The 17,734-nt window shown below is 37.5% G+C and overlaps 1 protein-coding gene and 1 long non-coding RNA gene across 6 annotated transcripts in view; one reads left to right on the forward strand and one right to left on the reverse strand.

Moving 5' to 3' along the window:
* The window catches only part of LOC103911182 (uncharacterized), a 32,528-nt gene extending 30,410 nt beyond the window's left edge, over positions 1-2,118 (reverse strand). The window contains exons 1-2 of one of the 3 annotated variants that reach the window (XR_015493317.2): positions 2,092-2,118; positions 1,881-1,945 (exon numbers count right to left, since the gene is read on the reverse strand). This is a non-coding gene — a long non-coding RNA (uncharacterized LOC103911182). Of the gene's footprint in view, positions 1-1,880; positions 1,956-2,091 lie in introns of all 3 variants that reach the window. The other 2 variants (XR_015493318.2, XR_015493319.2) reach the window with 2 other exon arrangements.
* Positions 1-17,734, forward strand: part of stk24b (serine/threonine kinase 24b (STE20 homolog, yeast)) — an 835,587-nt gene that overhangs the window by 19,770 nt on the left and 798,083 nt on the right. For 2 of the 3 annotated variants that reach the window (XR_015492652.1, XM_087255366.1), the window contains exons 1-2: positions 2,256-2,887; positions 14,933-15,163. Coding sequence is in view for 2 of the 3 variants with exons in the window: in XM_087255366.1 (XP_087111492.1) it covers positions 2,846-2,887; positions 14,933-15,163 (273 nt within the window). In the remaining variant the exon portion in view is untranslated. 3 annotated transcript variants of the gene reach the window in all.

Consider the following 17,734-nt stretch of genomic DNA (forward strand, 5'->3'; position numbering starts at 1 on the left):
CATTTAATTTAATATTAACCTCACTTAATGAGAATGGTGGGCACAATGTTTACAGCACAAGACTATTCTTGGTATAATTTTGGAGACCGCTACTTGGAGATCTTAGTTTAGTTTAGTTTATTTGTTTACAGGGTCAATGCACATTAATAAACATTACTGTAAAATGTGCCAGAATTAGCCAAGAATGGCTATTTTTCATCCGTAGACCCCTTAAAGAATGTTAAAAAGTCACACCTAAAATAGAAGCACAACATTAAACATTAAATAATCTTCCTCCATGTTCAGTTGTGGGCTTTATTTTTAATGTATGTAAAGGTGTTAAAGTTAAACATTGTGCCGTAAAATCAATCTTCTGCAACTAACGCTATTGCTGTGACATTAATCTAGCATAATAACCCCAGGGGTCGCAATACAATGGAAAAAATGTAAAGGCCAATGGCTTTTTATTTACATGTTGTTGATTTATGTTGTTTTATATTCGAAGTTATTTTTATCTTCTGTAGGTTATCAATAAAATACGGTTATTCTGATAATTTAATAACATATAAACTATCCCCATTTTTTTGCGACCCCCACTTTGGGAACCACTTAGGCACATGTGTCATGCTCAGTTCCTGGAGGGCCGCAGCTCTGCACAGTTTAGTTCCAGCCCCAATTAAACATTCCTGAACAAACTAATTGAGTCCTTTAGGTCTGTTTGATACCTACAGATAGCAGGCCCGTAGACAGAGGGGGTTCGGGTGGTCCAGAGACTCCACCCCCCTACCACTGCTGATAAAAGGTCCAGTATTGTCCCAAACATGAGCTCACTTGTCTTATTTTGACTGCTATGCCATCATAAAGTATAAAAATAACTCATCAAAGAAGGCTTCCAATAAATCTAAACAATTATTTTACACGATTCCAACATCCAGCTGTGCAAGAAAACACAATATGTTGAAAGTGAAGTCAACTTTTAATCTGAATCTTGGACCTTATTCTTGAAAGAAAAAAGTCAAATAAAAAGGTTTGAAGCACCAACAGCGGCCCATGTTAAAGTAAATTTTTATACTAAATAGGCTATTTTTGTTATCCATGAACTTTCAAAAAGTTAAGCTCCATTCATTCATTTTCTTTTCAGCTTAATCCCTTTATTAATCTGGGGTCGCCACAGCAGAATGAACCGCCAACTTATCCAGCATATGTTTTACGCAGCAGATGCCCTTCCAGCTGCAACCCATCTCTGGGAAACATCCATACACACTCATTCACACTCATACTACGGACAATTTAGCCTACCCAATTCGCCTGTACCGCATGTCTTTGGACAGTGGGAGAAACCGGAGCACCCGGAGGAAACCCATGCAAACGCAGGGAGAACATGCAAACTCCACACAGAAATGCCAACTGACCCAGTCGAGGCTCGAACCTTCTTGCCGTGAGGCGGCAGCACTACCTACTGCGCCACTGTCGCTGTTAAGTACTACATTATCAATATTATTGTTTTGTTTTTTTTTATCATTCAGAAGGACAAATTCTGACCAAGGAAAGTTGAATGAGCTGGCCAGTTTGTTATTGCCCATTAAATAACAATAGGCTCCTGTTTTTTTTTTTTTTTTTTCATTTAAATCTTTAACTTGAATTCAATTTCTTTAAATATTAATCTGATATAATAAATTAGCATTTTTAAATAAGTATTTTTTCATATTTCTTCATTCTATATATTCAGCAAACGCTTTTCGTACCTCAAAAGTGTGGTTATGGTGACCCCCTGACAAGCTAATCCAGCTAAAAATAGTGCTTAATATGTCACAAAAATACAGTATTCAAATTTCATTAATAAATATATAACAAGACAAATAGTTGCAAAAAGCTCATCTGCTTAAGAAAAAAACAACCACCTGGCCTGGATAGGTGTGTTCAAGCAGGGCTGGAACTTGTGCTGCGGCCCTCCAGTTGAGTTTGACTCCACAGGTCTAAGGAAAATGCAAACACAAAAAGTGCAAAGAATTTAAGTATTTTTTTGTTCTATTTACAACATTGACAAAAGTTTTTTGTCTATATATTTTTTCAATATAATTGTTATGGGGATAAAAAGACAAGTGAACTCACCTGACATTAAGCTTGTATGAATTGCTCACTGCATGTGCTCTCTACCATGATTAGAGTTTCAAACTCCTCCTCTCTTCTACCGGGGCGGGACCTCACGGGTCCGGATCCGCCCTGATGTCCCGATGACAGCACGGACAAGATGGCGGCCAGCTGGGAAGTGAAGTGAGGATGTCAACATCATTTCTTCAGTTTAAACAAGTCGGGATTTTCACCAGCCATCCCTTCGAAGACTCCTCGATATAGTTCATGATCCGTGCATCTGCTTCAGGAGGCAAAACCGGGGCATTTTTACCCAAACGCGCGCATGTTTCTGCGCTATGTTTTGGAAATCCGTTTGCGCAAAGAGGACCATCAACTCTTGACGAGCGATCTGGCCTGCGTGAACCTCCAAAACCCACTCCAGGAGTCCTCAAAAGAGCGTTCCCGCCTCAGTTCGCGCGCTTCATCGACTGAAACTCTGCGATCAGTCGGATCGACGCTGTTTTGATTGCTGTTTGCGGTGATTTCCGCGAGGAAGAGCGGCGGTTCTCATTAAAGCTGCGGAAGTGGAGGAGAGCTTTTCACGCCAGTCATCTTTCACATGCACTTTCTGTCCCTCCGTGGATGCTCTTTACGCCATTATCCAGTTGTAAAAGATCCGAGACCGCATTAAAACTCGGGCACACGGGATACAGGGGTGCATTAGCTGTATCTTGTCCGGAAACAGTATTTTTTTGCTGACTTGCTGGCCAGTTTTAGTGGTTAAAGTGACGCCATGGCTCATTCTCCAGTGCAGGGCAGTCTACCTGGGATGCAGGTAAAGATACACTCAGCATCATTTCTACTATTTTGTGAATCGTTTACACTTTAACACTACGTACGTGTGTGAGTTTCATAATGTCTGTAAAGAGTTCCTACTGTCTGATAAGTTGCAAAATAGCCAAAATGGGGTTGACTGCCTTTGAAAGTGTTAAAAGGTCAAATTTTGTATAAAACAAAACGTTTTGGATTAGAAACGAATTAGGGTATAGTTGGTTTTATAATCACAAATTTGGACTTTCTTCTTAATAATAAAATTTCTGAAAAGTATTTTCAAATTCTAAATGGGCAAATCATATTAGCAGTTTAAAAACAACATCGTTTAAAGTAAAAAAAAAATAGTGCTAATGCTGGTTTGAAGTCATGCTTCTGATTACAGACAGAATATATTTAAAGTAACATGGTAAACAATATAGGGACTATGTTACAAGTTGTCACAGAACAAATGTGCGATTATAAAACCAACTTTACTTTCGCACATTTAGACTTTCTCCTTGATAATATAATTTCTGAAATGTATTACTTGCGAATTCTATATAGTGAAATAATATTAGCAGCCAAAGACTATCAAAGTACAACATTGTTCATAGGGTTGCACGGTTTAGTATCGCGATACTATGGCTCCAAAATACTGGCGGTGCCACTGTAGTTTGTTAACGATAGTATTGTCATTAATGGTTTATCTACAATAGATAATGTTGCAAGTGGTAAAGTCACTAAAATGCACACACGCTTGTGCAACAAAAAACATTTTATTTTAATAGTCTGTGGAGGCCATTGAGGTTGCAAAACTGTGTAGAATTTGCGCTTTTATGGTAGCCCATTTCACGATTTCTAATGCTTTAGTTCGAACTCGCATCCGAAAAGGTAAATTTCTGTTCTTGTTTATATGATTTAGTAGCTACAACAACTGTGACAATCTCTTCAAACAAACGACTCACAAAGTGAAAATTTTAAGTACTTTGGCTTGTTACCTGATAAGACTGAAAAAAAAAAATAGATGAAAAACCCAAAGTAGTAACAGGAAACATTGAAATTTTTGATCACTTCCTGTAGCCTAATTTTGTTGGGGGAAAATGCTCTTTTATAACAAATTTAATTTGGTATAATTTGTAACTTTAGTGTATTTTTTTGTTGGTCAGTTATCTACAAAATAAACAAAAATAATGAGTAAATTTTAGGTGAAGTGAGGTGCAAATAATACTTTTTGGCCTTAAGGGAATTATGAATTAAATTCAAGTAGGCCGACTATAACATAAAATATAGCATTTCTGACCATTTTCTTTATAATTTGAGTTATGAATTACAGTATCGGAATACTACTTGTTGGTATTGTGATACTTTAGCTGGTAAAGTATTGTGAGATTAATTAATAGTATCGTGACAACCGTAGTTCACAGTGAATTAAGTAGTGCTTATGTTGTTTTGAAGTCAAACTTGAATGCGACTTCAGACCAAATATTCAAATTAGCGTAGTAAACAATATCGGATTCGACACTGTTAAAACGAATGAATGGGCGAATATACAGCCAACCTTACCTCAATAAGAAGCATTAGAAACTTGCCATACACACAGGAACAGTTTGAGGACAAAAGCATGTCAAATGTTCTGAATTATTGACTGCGGTTTGATGAATTTTTAGAAAATATACCACCTCGGGGGCATTATTTTCTAATAATTCAACTGCTCATCATTGGTTATTCGCTAAAATGTTAATATATTAATTCATTATTACCTTTTTAGAACCAACTTTAACATAAACCTTTCTACTATCTAGCTATTCACTTTTGTGGACGACTGGGGGTTCCTCAAAGCCTTTGGTTGACTTGAGTTGGCTTGATTAGGTTCGATTTAAAATATTAATGCGAAAACACATCAAACATTATGGTTAACAGAAGAAGCCCTACATCCTTCATCATCATCTAAGCCTGGAAGTCAACAATTTAGAAAGCATGCCCATTAAATATTAAAATCTTGATGTTGTAGTTCTCTGGAGAGCATTAGCACCACTGTAACCTTTCTGGGACGTCCTTTATGAAGCTGAAGTCATCCAAGATCATGCATGAAGATCCAAGAATGAAAGGAAGTCGTGAAGTGGAAGGGTAGACACAAAAGGAAAGAGTGTTGTTAGAGAGATGTCTCCAGAGACAAGCCATCAGAACTGGGTCACTTGGTTTGGTCTCTATACATGCCGGGCCATATGACTGGTTTGCCCTCAGGATGTTCGAGCAATCTGCCATCCCAAGTACAAAAAAAATTCAGTTCATCTTCATTCTAAATGAACGTTGCAGGAGCCATTGTTGGCTGAGGATCTCCACCTTTAAGGAGGTCTTCAAAATCAGAGATTAAGTATGAGAAAAAGAAAAGCTGAATTACGTTGGAGGTCTGGAAGCTTAATGATGGAATAAGCACTATTTCTAGTAATGGGAGAAACGAAGCTTTTCAGGGCATCAAAACAATTGAACCAATTGCTTTGCAAAATGAATAGAAGTTAACACAAGCTATGTACACCTGGTGGTCAAATTGTGTAAATGCAGGCAAATATGGATCAGAAATGTTTTTTTTTTCAAACTAAATATTGCAAACTTTAAATTGAATATATAATATTTAAATGCACTTGGCTGGTCACAAAATAGTATTATTAAGTGTCTGCAGAGTATGCATTCCTTAATACATTTTCAAGGCTTATATATAGTTTTTTCTATGATGGGTTATGTTAAACAGGACACAAGACTATTAATTAATATTATTCCTTTTCATTTTACAAATGTCTCACTAAAATAAGCTAGTAAAACTGATCCAAGGTCAGGTTAAACCAATGAAACCTGTTCTGCAATACACTACTTGGGAGCACAATTCATGTGGTTTTTCTGGAACAGAGATCGCCCCAAATGAAAAACCATTGACATTTTAAAACAGTAATTAAAGCTGCAAGCAGCGATGAAAGGGACCTCGCACTTGGGCTCACCTCCGCCCGGTGGCCTTAGGATGGCAGAGAACAGCAAACAATAATAATATAATAAATATAACTGATTTATGCCAAACTTCCTTCTGTCAGCAGGTGGCGCTATGACTGTGACTCAATATAGGCATGTAGATGTGTTCAAGAGAGTAATCTCAAAGAAGCTGTGAGTTTTCAGGCGGATCGGACATTGTTTGGCTGAGTTATAAGTAGGGCTGCACGATTAATCGAAAAAAAGATCACGATCTCGTTTCGACCCTACACACGATCTTAATTCAGCTTTTCTACGATTCAGCCAATTCGATTTTCAAGGTCAGGAGAGAAGCAAGGCAGTCGCACAAATCTTCAGAGCAATGCTGACACCTTTAAATGGCGTTAATAGTGTCACATACTGTATTTAAAAGGTATATATCACCCAGAAATGTCATTTCTGTCTTCATGTAACAATGTATTTGCGGTCGTGAAATCTCCAGTTGAATTTCCAGTTGAGAAACACTGCCCTAGCCTATATATAATGTTGAATATAATGCAAGAATCTGATGACAAAATTCTAATTTTAAACAAATGGTCTAATAATGTTGTCAATGACAGATGACAAGCACATGTATTAAACATAATTAATCAACTTTATAATTATGAATAGTTATTTTCTGATGTCATCATTTTACTGTGAATTAACAAACAGGACATATTGAAAGTCTGTTCAAGTCCACTATAATGACTATACAGAATGTAGCATTTTAAACAACAGTATACCTATACATAGGCCTAATATTGTTATTGATGCTTTGCCATATGTTTGAGAATTAACAATAATAATAGGCTAATCATATTAACCTTTATTATACATTTACATAATCGTGAGAAAATCGCGATCTTGATTTTAATAAAAATAAATAAATAAAAAATGTGATTCACATTTTTGCCAGATTCGTGCAGCCCTAGTTATAGATACTTCCTACTCCATAACGAGGCACTGAACTTTGTCAGTCCACCATGGACACGCCCTTTGGCGAAAACTCTAGATGTCGTTACAATTTAGCATCACAAAGGCCTTTGGATTAAACTAATGGAGCATGGATTCGATGTGATAAAATTTGTGGGAGGAGTTTGTTATACTGTAAAACATGTCATTTCCTGTTGCCAGCAGGTGGCGCTATAACTGTATCAGGATATTGGCATGTAAACGTGTTCGGATCAGGATTGTTTTCATACGTGTAAGGCAGATCAGACAACACATGCCTGAGATATAACAACTTATTGTTTCGTGGTAAATCATCAAAGTTTTGTGGCGAATAATATAAAGTTTGGCATTTTAACATCGCCAAGGCCTTTAGATGACAAAACCCAGTTTTGGTGTTGATCAGAAAAAATCCCTAGGAGGCGTTCGTTAAAATACTATGCCTGGAAACGGCAAAAACGGCACGTTTTTTGGTGCAGGAAGTTAATAATATCTGTCTTCCTGTTGAGTTTGAGATTTCGCTTCAAAGACTTTTTTTGTAGGTATTGGCATGATTGATGGTGTGCCAGTTTAAGTATGTGTGTGAGAATCGTAGCTCAGTGGTCAGTCCGTCAAAAATGCATAGATGAGTCACTTCTGGGGTGTGTGCAAAGTTTTATGAGTTTTTAGGCATGTTTAGACCCTCAAAGTTGCAATTCATTTTGGAGAAGTAGAATAAATGAAGCAATTCCAATAGGGCCTACGCACCGTTTTGGTGCTCGGTCCCTAATGAAGCCACGTTAAGTGAACATCACGTGACCTTGCCAGTTTTGAAGCTCCATGAAGCAGTGCTTTGAAAGCAGCCATCACTAGCTCATTCTCCTGTATTTCCTTATGGGTCACAGAGGAATTGTGGTGGTCGTCCATTAGGAAGGTTTCTGAGTCCCGCACGAGCTTACCTGCTAACACACCTCATATGGCTAACCTAAGAGTTTCCAGCTCCCTAAAACACAAACACAGATGGGAGCCAAGGGATGACGTGGCCTTCTAAAAGAATTTGTTGGCTGTTACACCTGTCAGCGTGCATCGGGATCAGGATTACGGAGATCAGCTGGGAGTGTAGGCGAGCAATCAGCATTAGGGCTGAATCAGGGAGCAAAGCCTTCATCATCTCCGTGATGGGACGAGTAGATGACAGCTAATGAATCTCTGAGTGATGCATTAAAGGCCTGCTCTGTGAGTGTGTGTGTGTGTGTGTGTGCTTTGAGGAAAGATGTGCAAAAATGATCTGTGGTTGTGTGTGTCTGAGAAAATCAATTTGTGTGTGTATATATCATCGGTTTTGGTTCATAGGATGGCATCACTAGTTGACAGAGTGCAGACTGGCAATCGGTCTTCAAGATGCTTGTCAACATGCGCCATTTATCACAGTGACTTCTGTTGACTGGCCTCTTTTTCCCCTCTTTCATAAAGGCTTTTGTCATCTGAGATGAAGTGCATGTTGTGCTGGAGTCAGTTGATCTGTGTTGTTTAAAGCAGTGGTCCTCAGCTGGTGGGTGGAAGGTTTGTTTTGAAGGTTTAAACACTGACAAAAGTCAAAGCTGTGTGACCAAACAGGCTCTGTGGGATTTGTGTGAAATTATTTGGCAGAATATAGCCAAACTTGGCAAACGTGTACTGTTAGCCCCATCAACAAACCTGATGCTTCAGAAATCGTTCCTAAAGTGATAGTTTGCCCAGAAATGAAAATTGTCTTTATTTATGAGCTGTTCTCGAGTTCCAAACCGTTGAGTTTCTCTGTTAAATAGAAAAGAATATATTTTGAAGAATGTTGAAACATTCTTGTTGAAGCACCGGTGCTCCTAACTTTAAAAATTTAGGCGCATCAGCCAAAATTTAGTCGCACCACCAATTATGAGCACTGTTACTACAAGTTTTATACAAACTTATTGATTGTATTTGAAATCAACACTAATCAAACTAACAAGCAAAAAAAAATCATATATAACGTTATATGCAAGCTTGAGGAAAATATGTCTCAACAAAATCCCGTTATCACAAGAAAATAGATTTTATAACATAACTGAGTGACCAAAGCATACACGGAGCGCTCATCGGCCCTGCACGCACTGCTTGAATTAACGTAATAACGGTATAACTAGTAAGATGTGTCATTATTTGCAACTGTAGATGCCATGGTTTGTAAAACAAAATCTGTCAAGTGTTATGTTATCTTTGTTCTCATCTTCAGCGCTTTACAATTTTTCGCGGTAGTAGCTCTCTCTGTCATCCGAAGCCAGAAGGCACTGAGTGATTGACAGCTGATATTAACCAATCATTCGCGTTTAGTGCTAGAGCAGTGGTGGGCCAATAAGAAGAGCACAAAGGCGGGGCAAGCATTACGGACTTGGATTTGTTTACTGTAGCAAGTTGACATGACAACTGTTTTAAACCATTCCCGAGCGCTGCGTTTCGCGTTTCAAGTGCAGACAAAAAGCTTAGAGATGCATTCTGCGTGAATGTCTCCCGAATCCGCGCATGTGGTGAACATTTTGCAGTAAAAACTGGTCGCACACTACAATTTTAAACACTCGCAGAAATGCTCCCAAATATATTTCAAGGTCGCATAGATAAAATTTCGGGCGCATATGCGACCAAAATGGTTGCAATTTCGAGCCCTGCATCAATTTTTGAGAATTTCGGAAATCTCATAAAATGCTTAATGGAAATAGCAAGATTTGCATAATTGTGATTTTACATGTGCATAGATTATGCACACAACAGAGTAGGATAAACTTTTTATCCGATAGGAAAAAATGTGCTTTTACTCTGATAGAAACACATTAACAGAATAAATGCCAGGGTGCGCATCAAAAAAGATCTATAAAAAAAAAAACGATGAAAAAATAACATGAAAAAAGTGATGGATTAACATAGGCAGCATGGTAGTTCAGTGGATAGCACTGTCGCCTCACAACAAGAAAGTCGCTGGTTTGAGTCCCAGCTGAAGGCTCATTTATACTTCTGCATTGAGGGATTGACGTGACCCATGGCGCATACCTTTCTTGTAGTCGTGCATTTATACTTCTGCGCGCTGTTTGTGTTGCTCTGCAATAGCTGGCAGTAGGGTTTTATGTTCTTCTGTGTCGAGTTTCTTCCTGGGTGTTTTGTTTTTTCTGAGCACTACAAGTAGCTAAAACTTGCCTATTCAGAGGCAGCAACTGGCGGACTTGCAACAACTTTATTCATAATGTAAACAAAAGTTTCCGTCTGGAGCTCCTACACGGGACTCGACACTTGTAAACGCTCGCTCCATCGGCTATCAGAACCGGCCGCACCCGTCACAGTTATGAAGCTGACCAATCACTGAGCTTGCGTTAAGCATCATTGCGACGTGTAGTTACATTTTTCGACAGGTGCGCATCAGCATCATAGCCTCTTTCACACATACAGACCTTTCCGGAAAATTACCAGCAATTTTCCGAAAGGTCTGTATGTGTGAACAGACCCTTTTTGAAAATACCGGTAAATTTGTTCCGGCTATTTTCCGGAGAGAGAAGTTTTAACATTACCAGTAATTTGCCGGAATGATGCTTTGTGTGAACGCAGAAGGAAGATTGCCGGAAAGAGTGTGTTCACGTCTACTTTAGCCAATCAGAACACTCACACGCATTCACGTCCACGTGGTTTATGAGAATAAAAGCCTGTGAATATATTTCCAGACACATTTAGCTGCTAGATGTTAGTCAGAGAGCGTTCCTATGTTCATTAATAATGCCAACTGTGTAAAGAAATATTGATAAAATGGTTATGAGAAGCTGTTGTTTGTTTACCTTCAAGCTGTGACGCATGTGCATGTAAAGCTGCCAGTGAGTGCCAGCACACACACACACACACACGTATTATGTGCATCTCGACATGCGAAAGTGTTTCTGTTTATGTATTCATCGAAGATGTTCACAATACCCCTCCATCCACAGAATTTGTAATGTAGTCAAATGTTTAATGGTTCAAATACAAGTCCAGCCATTTAGAGGTCATTTCTGGTTAAGGATGTCACAATTTTCCAGTATTTTGGAATGGATGTGTGATCGGCCTTTTCCGGAAAAATACCGTAATGTCCTTGCCTGTGTGAACAGCACTGTTTTGAATTTACCAGTAAAATCGTTCTGGAAATTTTCCGGATATTTACCGGTATCACTGTGTGAAAGGGGCTAATGTTAAACATTGTCCTTTTGGTCATCTCTAAAATACCTCAACCAACGCCTGTCATCAAAGTGATTTGGGTATTTTACCTTCCAGGTCTTGAATAGTGCATTTCCAAAGAGCAGTCTTGTGCCTCCAAAGGCCACTGCACATTCATTTTGTTTCATTTTCTGAGGCGCAAGTAATTTATTATTTAGGAAAAAGTCCCACAGTGGCTTCTTCTTCTGCAGCAAATTCCATGTTTTGTTTTGATATTTGGCTCCAGTTTATCAGTAAGTGACAATGTTGTTACTTTTGACTCATTGGATGGAAACGGTGCTTTATTCACAAACGTTTTATGTGATATTCCAGTTTTGCGCATAAATCTAATTTGCATCTTTGGATGGAAACAGCAGTTGTAATCCGTAGTTGTTTTTTTTCTTTTCTACTACGAATATCATTCACTACCATTTTTCAAATTATTTCCAAAAATCTTCTTGAAGGGTAAGAAAAGGGTGTGGAAATGAAAGTTTTTGTGTGAGCTATATCTCTTTTAAAATGCTGATATTGTTATTGAATAACATTTATTTTGTTAATGTTAAAAACGGTTGTGAAGCTGATGAAACTTGTTTGTCAAGATTCTTTGGTGAATAGAGCATTTTAATTTGGTTAAAAATGAAAACCCTTTGTAAATATTAAAAATTGATCAAACTAATATTCCCTTATTCAAAGTAATACTGTCTTTTCTAAAGGTCTGACTTCAAAATTTGAACTACACATTATATTGACTTTCTAAAAAGTCAAGAGGCACTTACAAACAGTCCAATATTCATCTGCAGCATATTTCGATAATTTTGTATGTCATTTTACCTGTGATAAACCATAGTTTGTGTTGAATTGGGACGAAATGTGTAATCTACAGTATTAAAACATTTAAATAAAAGTAGTTTGTATGAAGTGAATTTTAAAAATGCATTTCCAGACACTATAAACTGGAGATAATCAACTATTTTCTGCCTTATATTAAAACATCATTTACATCTCCTCCGACAGATTTCCTCAATCATTTACAACGCCCTGAAGTATGAAGCATTAGAATAATGTCCTTTAGGTTGTGGGCAAAATTTCCTCTCTGTCATCTCGTGTGTGGAGCGCACTAATGCTTTGCACGATCGGCTCTGTCGTCATCCTTTTAACTGGATTTCACACTTTTATGAGGTCCCCGTGAAATCCTGCCTGCGTGTACCTCCGGCAGCGCCTCTGATACTGCGCTGGACAAGCTGTTCTGCTTTTGTGCTCGGTGGCAGAATGACTCTGCGTTCGCTGGGTTTAGAGTTTATGCTAGCGAAAGAGATTTGGAGGATTTTAAGGTCGTGAATTTTTTGTGAGCTCAGAGGAGGATGTGCGCGGCAGCAGTTTGGGATTTCAATACGGGTCACATCGGTGGTTTGTCTAGTTTTGTGTTCGAAGGGTCTTGACGCACTGGTGGTAATATTTGGAGGGGGGTTTTGAAGCTTAGAGTGGTTTGAGGTTTTGCAGCGTTGGTTGGTTCTGCTTCTATTTATTCAAGTGCTGCTCAGTTAACTTGATAGAAAGCTGCGTGATGCTAATAATGTCAACGCTGTTCGTTTTCTTTTAAAGAAGGCCTCGGGGGTCTGAGATGTTCAGGGTCATGGCTGAGACCTCAGGGAACTTTGGTCTGCACCAGATGTGCTTCAGTTTTTAAACATGTATTTGGGTCCTGCTAGCATTTTTAAGGAACTTTGGACCACTTGGAAAATAACATGGCAGTATGTTGTCATAAACAGTTCAGTGAGGCATTGAAGTCATTTTAGGCATTGGTTGTCCTCTTGTTGACCTGCTTTCTGCTTTATTAATGTAGTGTTATTAGATTAGATTCAACTTTTTTGTCATTACACGTACAAGAAATGCAGTTTAGATTTAGCCAGAAGTGCAATAGCAGCAAGTGCAAGATATAGGTATAAGTTATAAAGTGCAATTATAGAAAATCAATGGATAATATTTACAAATGGATGTACTATGAACATTATATACAGGTTGTATTAACTGTGAACAGAGATTTACAATAGATGAATATATGTACATTAATTATCATAAGTATGCAGATAGACATTATTACTAGTTTTTTAAAAGATTGTTTTTTAAATAATAATAAAATATATTTAAAAGATTTTTAATATAAGATACAAAATGTTGTGGTTGGAATATATATGAATATGATTTCAACGCATGGCTTGAATAGCTTTCGTTGTTAGGAATTCGTAATTTTAGATTGATTAGGAGGATATTGTGGGGAGCTTATCTGCATAAAATATATTTATTTATATATTTAAATCAAATTACAAGCAAAATTGGCAAAGATATGAATGAAATAAACAGAGCTTTATGGTGTTCTGGGGAGTTTAGCACTATCCAGCTACAGAAATTAAATTCTCAAATGTAATAAACACTATTTTAATTTATTTAAAGGATAACCTTATGAGATGCGACATGTCGTTTTAAGGCGCTTCCATAAAGACATGACAAAGGATGAAAGCAAAGCAAAAAATAAAAAGTGCAATCACAAACACAGAATCTTTTCAAAAACACACTTACATTACAATAAAAAACAACCTAAAATAATAATTGATCAATGAACAATAAATTAGCTTAGGAGAAAACCAACAAATGTATACACACACACGTTTGTTTTTGTAAATTGTGGGGACGTTACATAGGTTTCCATTGTTTTTATACTGTATTTTCTATTGCCTTATCCCCATCCTTCCCCTAAACCCAGTTGTACTGTGTACAAAAAACTGATTCTGTGTGATTAATAAGTTTTTTGAGAAATAAGGACATCAGCAATGTCCTCATATTTCACCACCTTTTTATAATACCTACTCATGTCCTTATACACATTTGTGTCCTGACATGTCATGAAAACATGTACACACACATACAAACATGCATGCGTACGTATACATGCATACATATGTGTATTAGGGCTGCACGATATTGGAAAAATTTAACATTCCAATTTTATATATATATATATATATATATATATATATATATATATATATATATATATATATATATATATATAATCCCAACATAGCATATCCTGCGATGTTACTATTGCGGATACACACATTGCGATATCGATGCTGAAATTATATATTGTGCAGCCCTAACTTGAGGTTAGTTTTCTCAACTTTTTTTCTGTCCTTGGCCAAAAACTTTCCCTCACATTGTTAATGCTGTGTAAGCATTATCAAAATCTATTTTACATGGAAATAAAAGCAAATTGAAACAGAATAGATTGTTGTAGATATGATATGCTGTAATAAATTTGAACGTCATTGTTTTTCTTATTATTATGTATATGTAGACTTTACATAAAACATTACATCATATTGTGTTATTGAGGGGAGCACAGCTGTTCTGTAGCTGAATAGTGCTAAACTCCCCAGAACACCTTAAAGCTCTGTTTATTTCATTCGTATCTTTGCAAATTATGCTTGTAATTTTATTTAAATATATAAATAAATATATTTTGTGCAGATAAGCTATCCACAGTATCCTATGAAAATGTACTTGAAAGTTCTGGAAAAGTCTTGGAAAAGTCATGGTATTTTAGTAGTAAAAATGTGTATGAACCATGTATATTGTGAACTGTAATGCTTGGTCAACTACTTTCCAACTAGACATTGCAGATTCTGCGATGTGACTATTGCGCACTGCGATATCAATGCTGAAACAATATATTGAGCAACCCTAGTAATACACAAATATACAAATTCTTTAATTCACATACAAAATAGCCTTGATGCTGGCATGGCATTAACAGTAAAGAAATAAACAAATGAATCTGCAGTTCTGCATAAAGCTGACTAAAGGAATTTTACCTGTACCGATACTGAAATTCATCTTTCTTCCTTTTTCATTTAAGAATTTAAAAGCAGATCCTGAGGAGTTGTTTACCAAGCTGGAGAGAATCGGGAAGGGTTCGTTCGGTGAGGTGTTCAAGGGCATCGACAATCGCACACAGAAAGTGGTGGCCATCAAGATCATCGATCTGGAAGAGGCCGAAGATGAGATCGAAGATATTCAGCAGGAAATCACAGTGTTGAGCCAGTGCGACAGTCCCTTTGTCACTAAATACTACGGTTCCTATTTAAAGGTGAGTGACCTTGAGTACTGTCTGTAACAAAGTGTTCTGAGGTCACGCCAAATGACCTGAGGATGGGATGTTAAGCAGAGAGCTCAAAGCCAGACTCTGTGAGGGAAATGGGATTCTGGCCTGATCTGGCCCAATAGATTCAAGTCAACAACACTTATTCAAGTGCTATTTTTTATTTGGAGGGATTGATTTGTGTATAAAGAATTAGGAAATACAATGTTGAAGGAATTTTAGGTCTATTTCTGGGACAAAGAGGTGGTACTAGGGATACTCAAAATAACCGATTAATCGTTAACCGAAGGGTGCTTTTGTAACTGATTAATGGTATTAGTTAAACGATTAAGAACTATTATTTTATATATGTTTAAAGTTTGGCTGCATAAGAGGCTAATCGCAGCGAACGCACTTTTTGAGTTGAAAGGTGAATCTTTTGAATGGTTTACTAACAGCCATGTGTAGCCAGTGTTTTACTAAAGAATACACCTAAAGGGTATGATCACACCGAACAGGCATTTACATTCCAAAAGCACAGGGTGCACCGCACTACCTTTTTTGTTGATTAGAAAAAGAAAGCGCCGAATCAGCTTCGTATTGCGTGCGAGCGTTGTTTGATACAATTGCAATATTAGCAGAAACTGCAAAACAAAAAAATGAACTGACAGAGATCACTTGCTCTGTCCTTGATAGAGAGTGAGAGTTGTAGCATACACACTAAATTTAGTGAACGGAATCTCAGAATCTCAAGTTTTTTTTTTCTTGTAACTCACAAGCTCATTTGAGTAGTGTTGTCATAGTTAGGGTTGAGCTGATAGACGATTCCATCGGCAATGGCCAACAGACTTCACGATGCTGAGCCTGCATCGGCGATAACCCGCCACCGTCACAAACCCACCTATTAAAAAAATACACACTTATGCGCCCGTTTACACAAATACGTCTTAGTATTAAAATGGCATATTAGAACGAAAATGATCCACATCCACACTGTGTTTTCCCTAGCATTTCTGAACAGCCCTCCATCCACTGATAACGCGCATCACGTGACCACAAACACACACACAGACACAGCTCCAGTGAGCAGTGCACGTCGGACAGTTTTTTTAAGCATGTACCACTGGATGGCGTCTCACTATAGTTGTTAAACGTGATATTCAGACATCCCAAGTCTCCCGGAAATTCCAGGAGTATATATGCATTTGCGGGACTCATAATGCCCGCAAAATAGTGATAATCTCCAGGAAATTGTGCGTCCCCTTCCCGGTCTTCAAATAAGTCACGCACCCTTTTCACTCCCAGATCCCTCCTCGCTATTCAGACACGTCCCCCTCCCCCCTCTTTTCAAATGATGATGATGCCATCGTCCATGGCGATGTTTCACATTACACATCGTGCAATGCCAAATTCGTCGACATTGCCCAACCCTAGTTATGGTAGCAAAATTTTGATTTTGATACGATACCTAAATTAAATATCACAATAACAATACTTAATCGATACAACAGCTAAAAAAAAAGCGTCTTACCCTACCCTGGGATCACAGAAATTTATAAACAGTAAAAATACAAAGTATCATTCCTATTATATATTAAATTCCCCATCAAATTGTATTGTATTAATGTATACCCCAACTCAATCGTCACAGTAATTATACAGATTATTATTCATATTATTTATTAAATTAGCCATAAATATTATTTAATTTTATTAACGTCTAATCCAAACCATTACAGTAGTGTAAAAATATTCATTATTGTTGAACAGTGTTACAAAAATTATGCTATGTTGATGTAAGTATCCACTGCTGCATCCCTTCTAGACTCATTAATGAGGTGGGTTTGGAACGATACGAGGATGATCCATTCTTTTAATTGAATCAACTGCAGGCTAAATTGTTGTAATTTTATAATTCAACATCAACCTGCTATGCCGCATTACTCCAGTTTATTAGAGCACACTGACGCCTCATACTTCAAGTAGTTGTATTAATCTTCTAATTTGGTACTGAATACAGCTTTTCTGTTTTATCTTGCCCCAGTTGAAGACAGTTGTGCTGCTTAATGAAGTATGGAATTTGCAGCACAATGTCTTTTTTTTCTGTTGCTGAAGTGATGCCAATACACTGACATTTCTATAGTCCAATTTTGGCTTTAAAGAAACGGCTTCCTCTAGAAACTCATCAGTCTATTGTTCTTATGAAAGATGAAGACAATTCCATCTGTGAACGTACAATACTGTCTTGATTCAAGACAGCGTGCTTAAACAGGACAGAGAGAAGTGGACGGCCCAGATGCAAGGCAGTAAGAGGACATATCAGAGTGTCTAGTTTGAGAATCAGACACCCCTCTGGTTCTCGCTGGCAGCTTGGTTGAATAGAATATGCCAAGCACCGGTTTCATCTGAAACCAGTGAAGAGCAGGTTGGGTTGTCAGACTTGTAGGCAGATCTTCAAAGAAGATGTCATCTAAAATTGTCAAATAAGAGAAAGGTTGAATGAGCAGCTTAGAGACTGGATAATAAATTATTAGAAAAGAGTGTTCTGAATGGCTAGGTTTTAAAGGGCCATGAAACCCC

The sequence above is a fragment of the Danio rerio genome, chromosome 6, assembly GCF_052040795.2.
Source record: "Danio rerio strain M-AB ecotype USA chromosome 6, GRCz13ab, whole genome shotgun sequence".
NCBI lineage: Eukaryota > Metazoa > Chordata > Actinopteri > Cypriniformes > Danionidae > Danio > Danio rerio.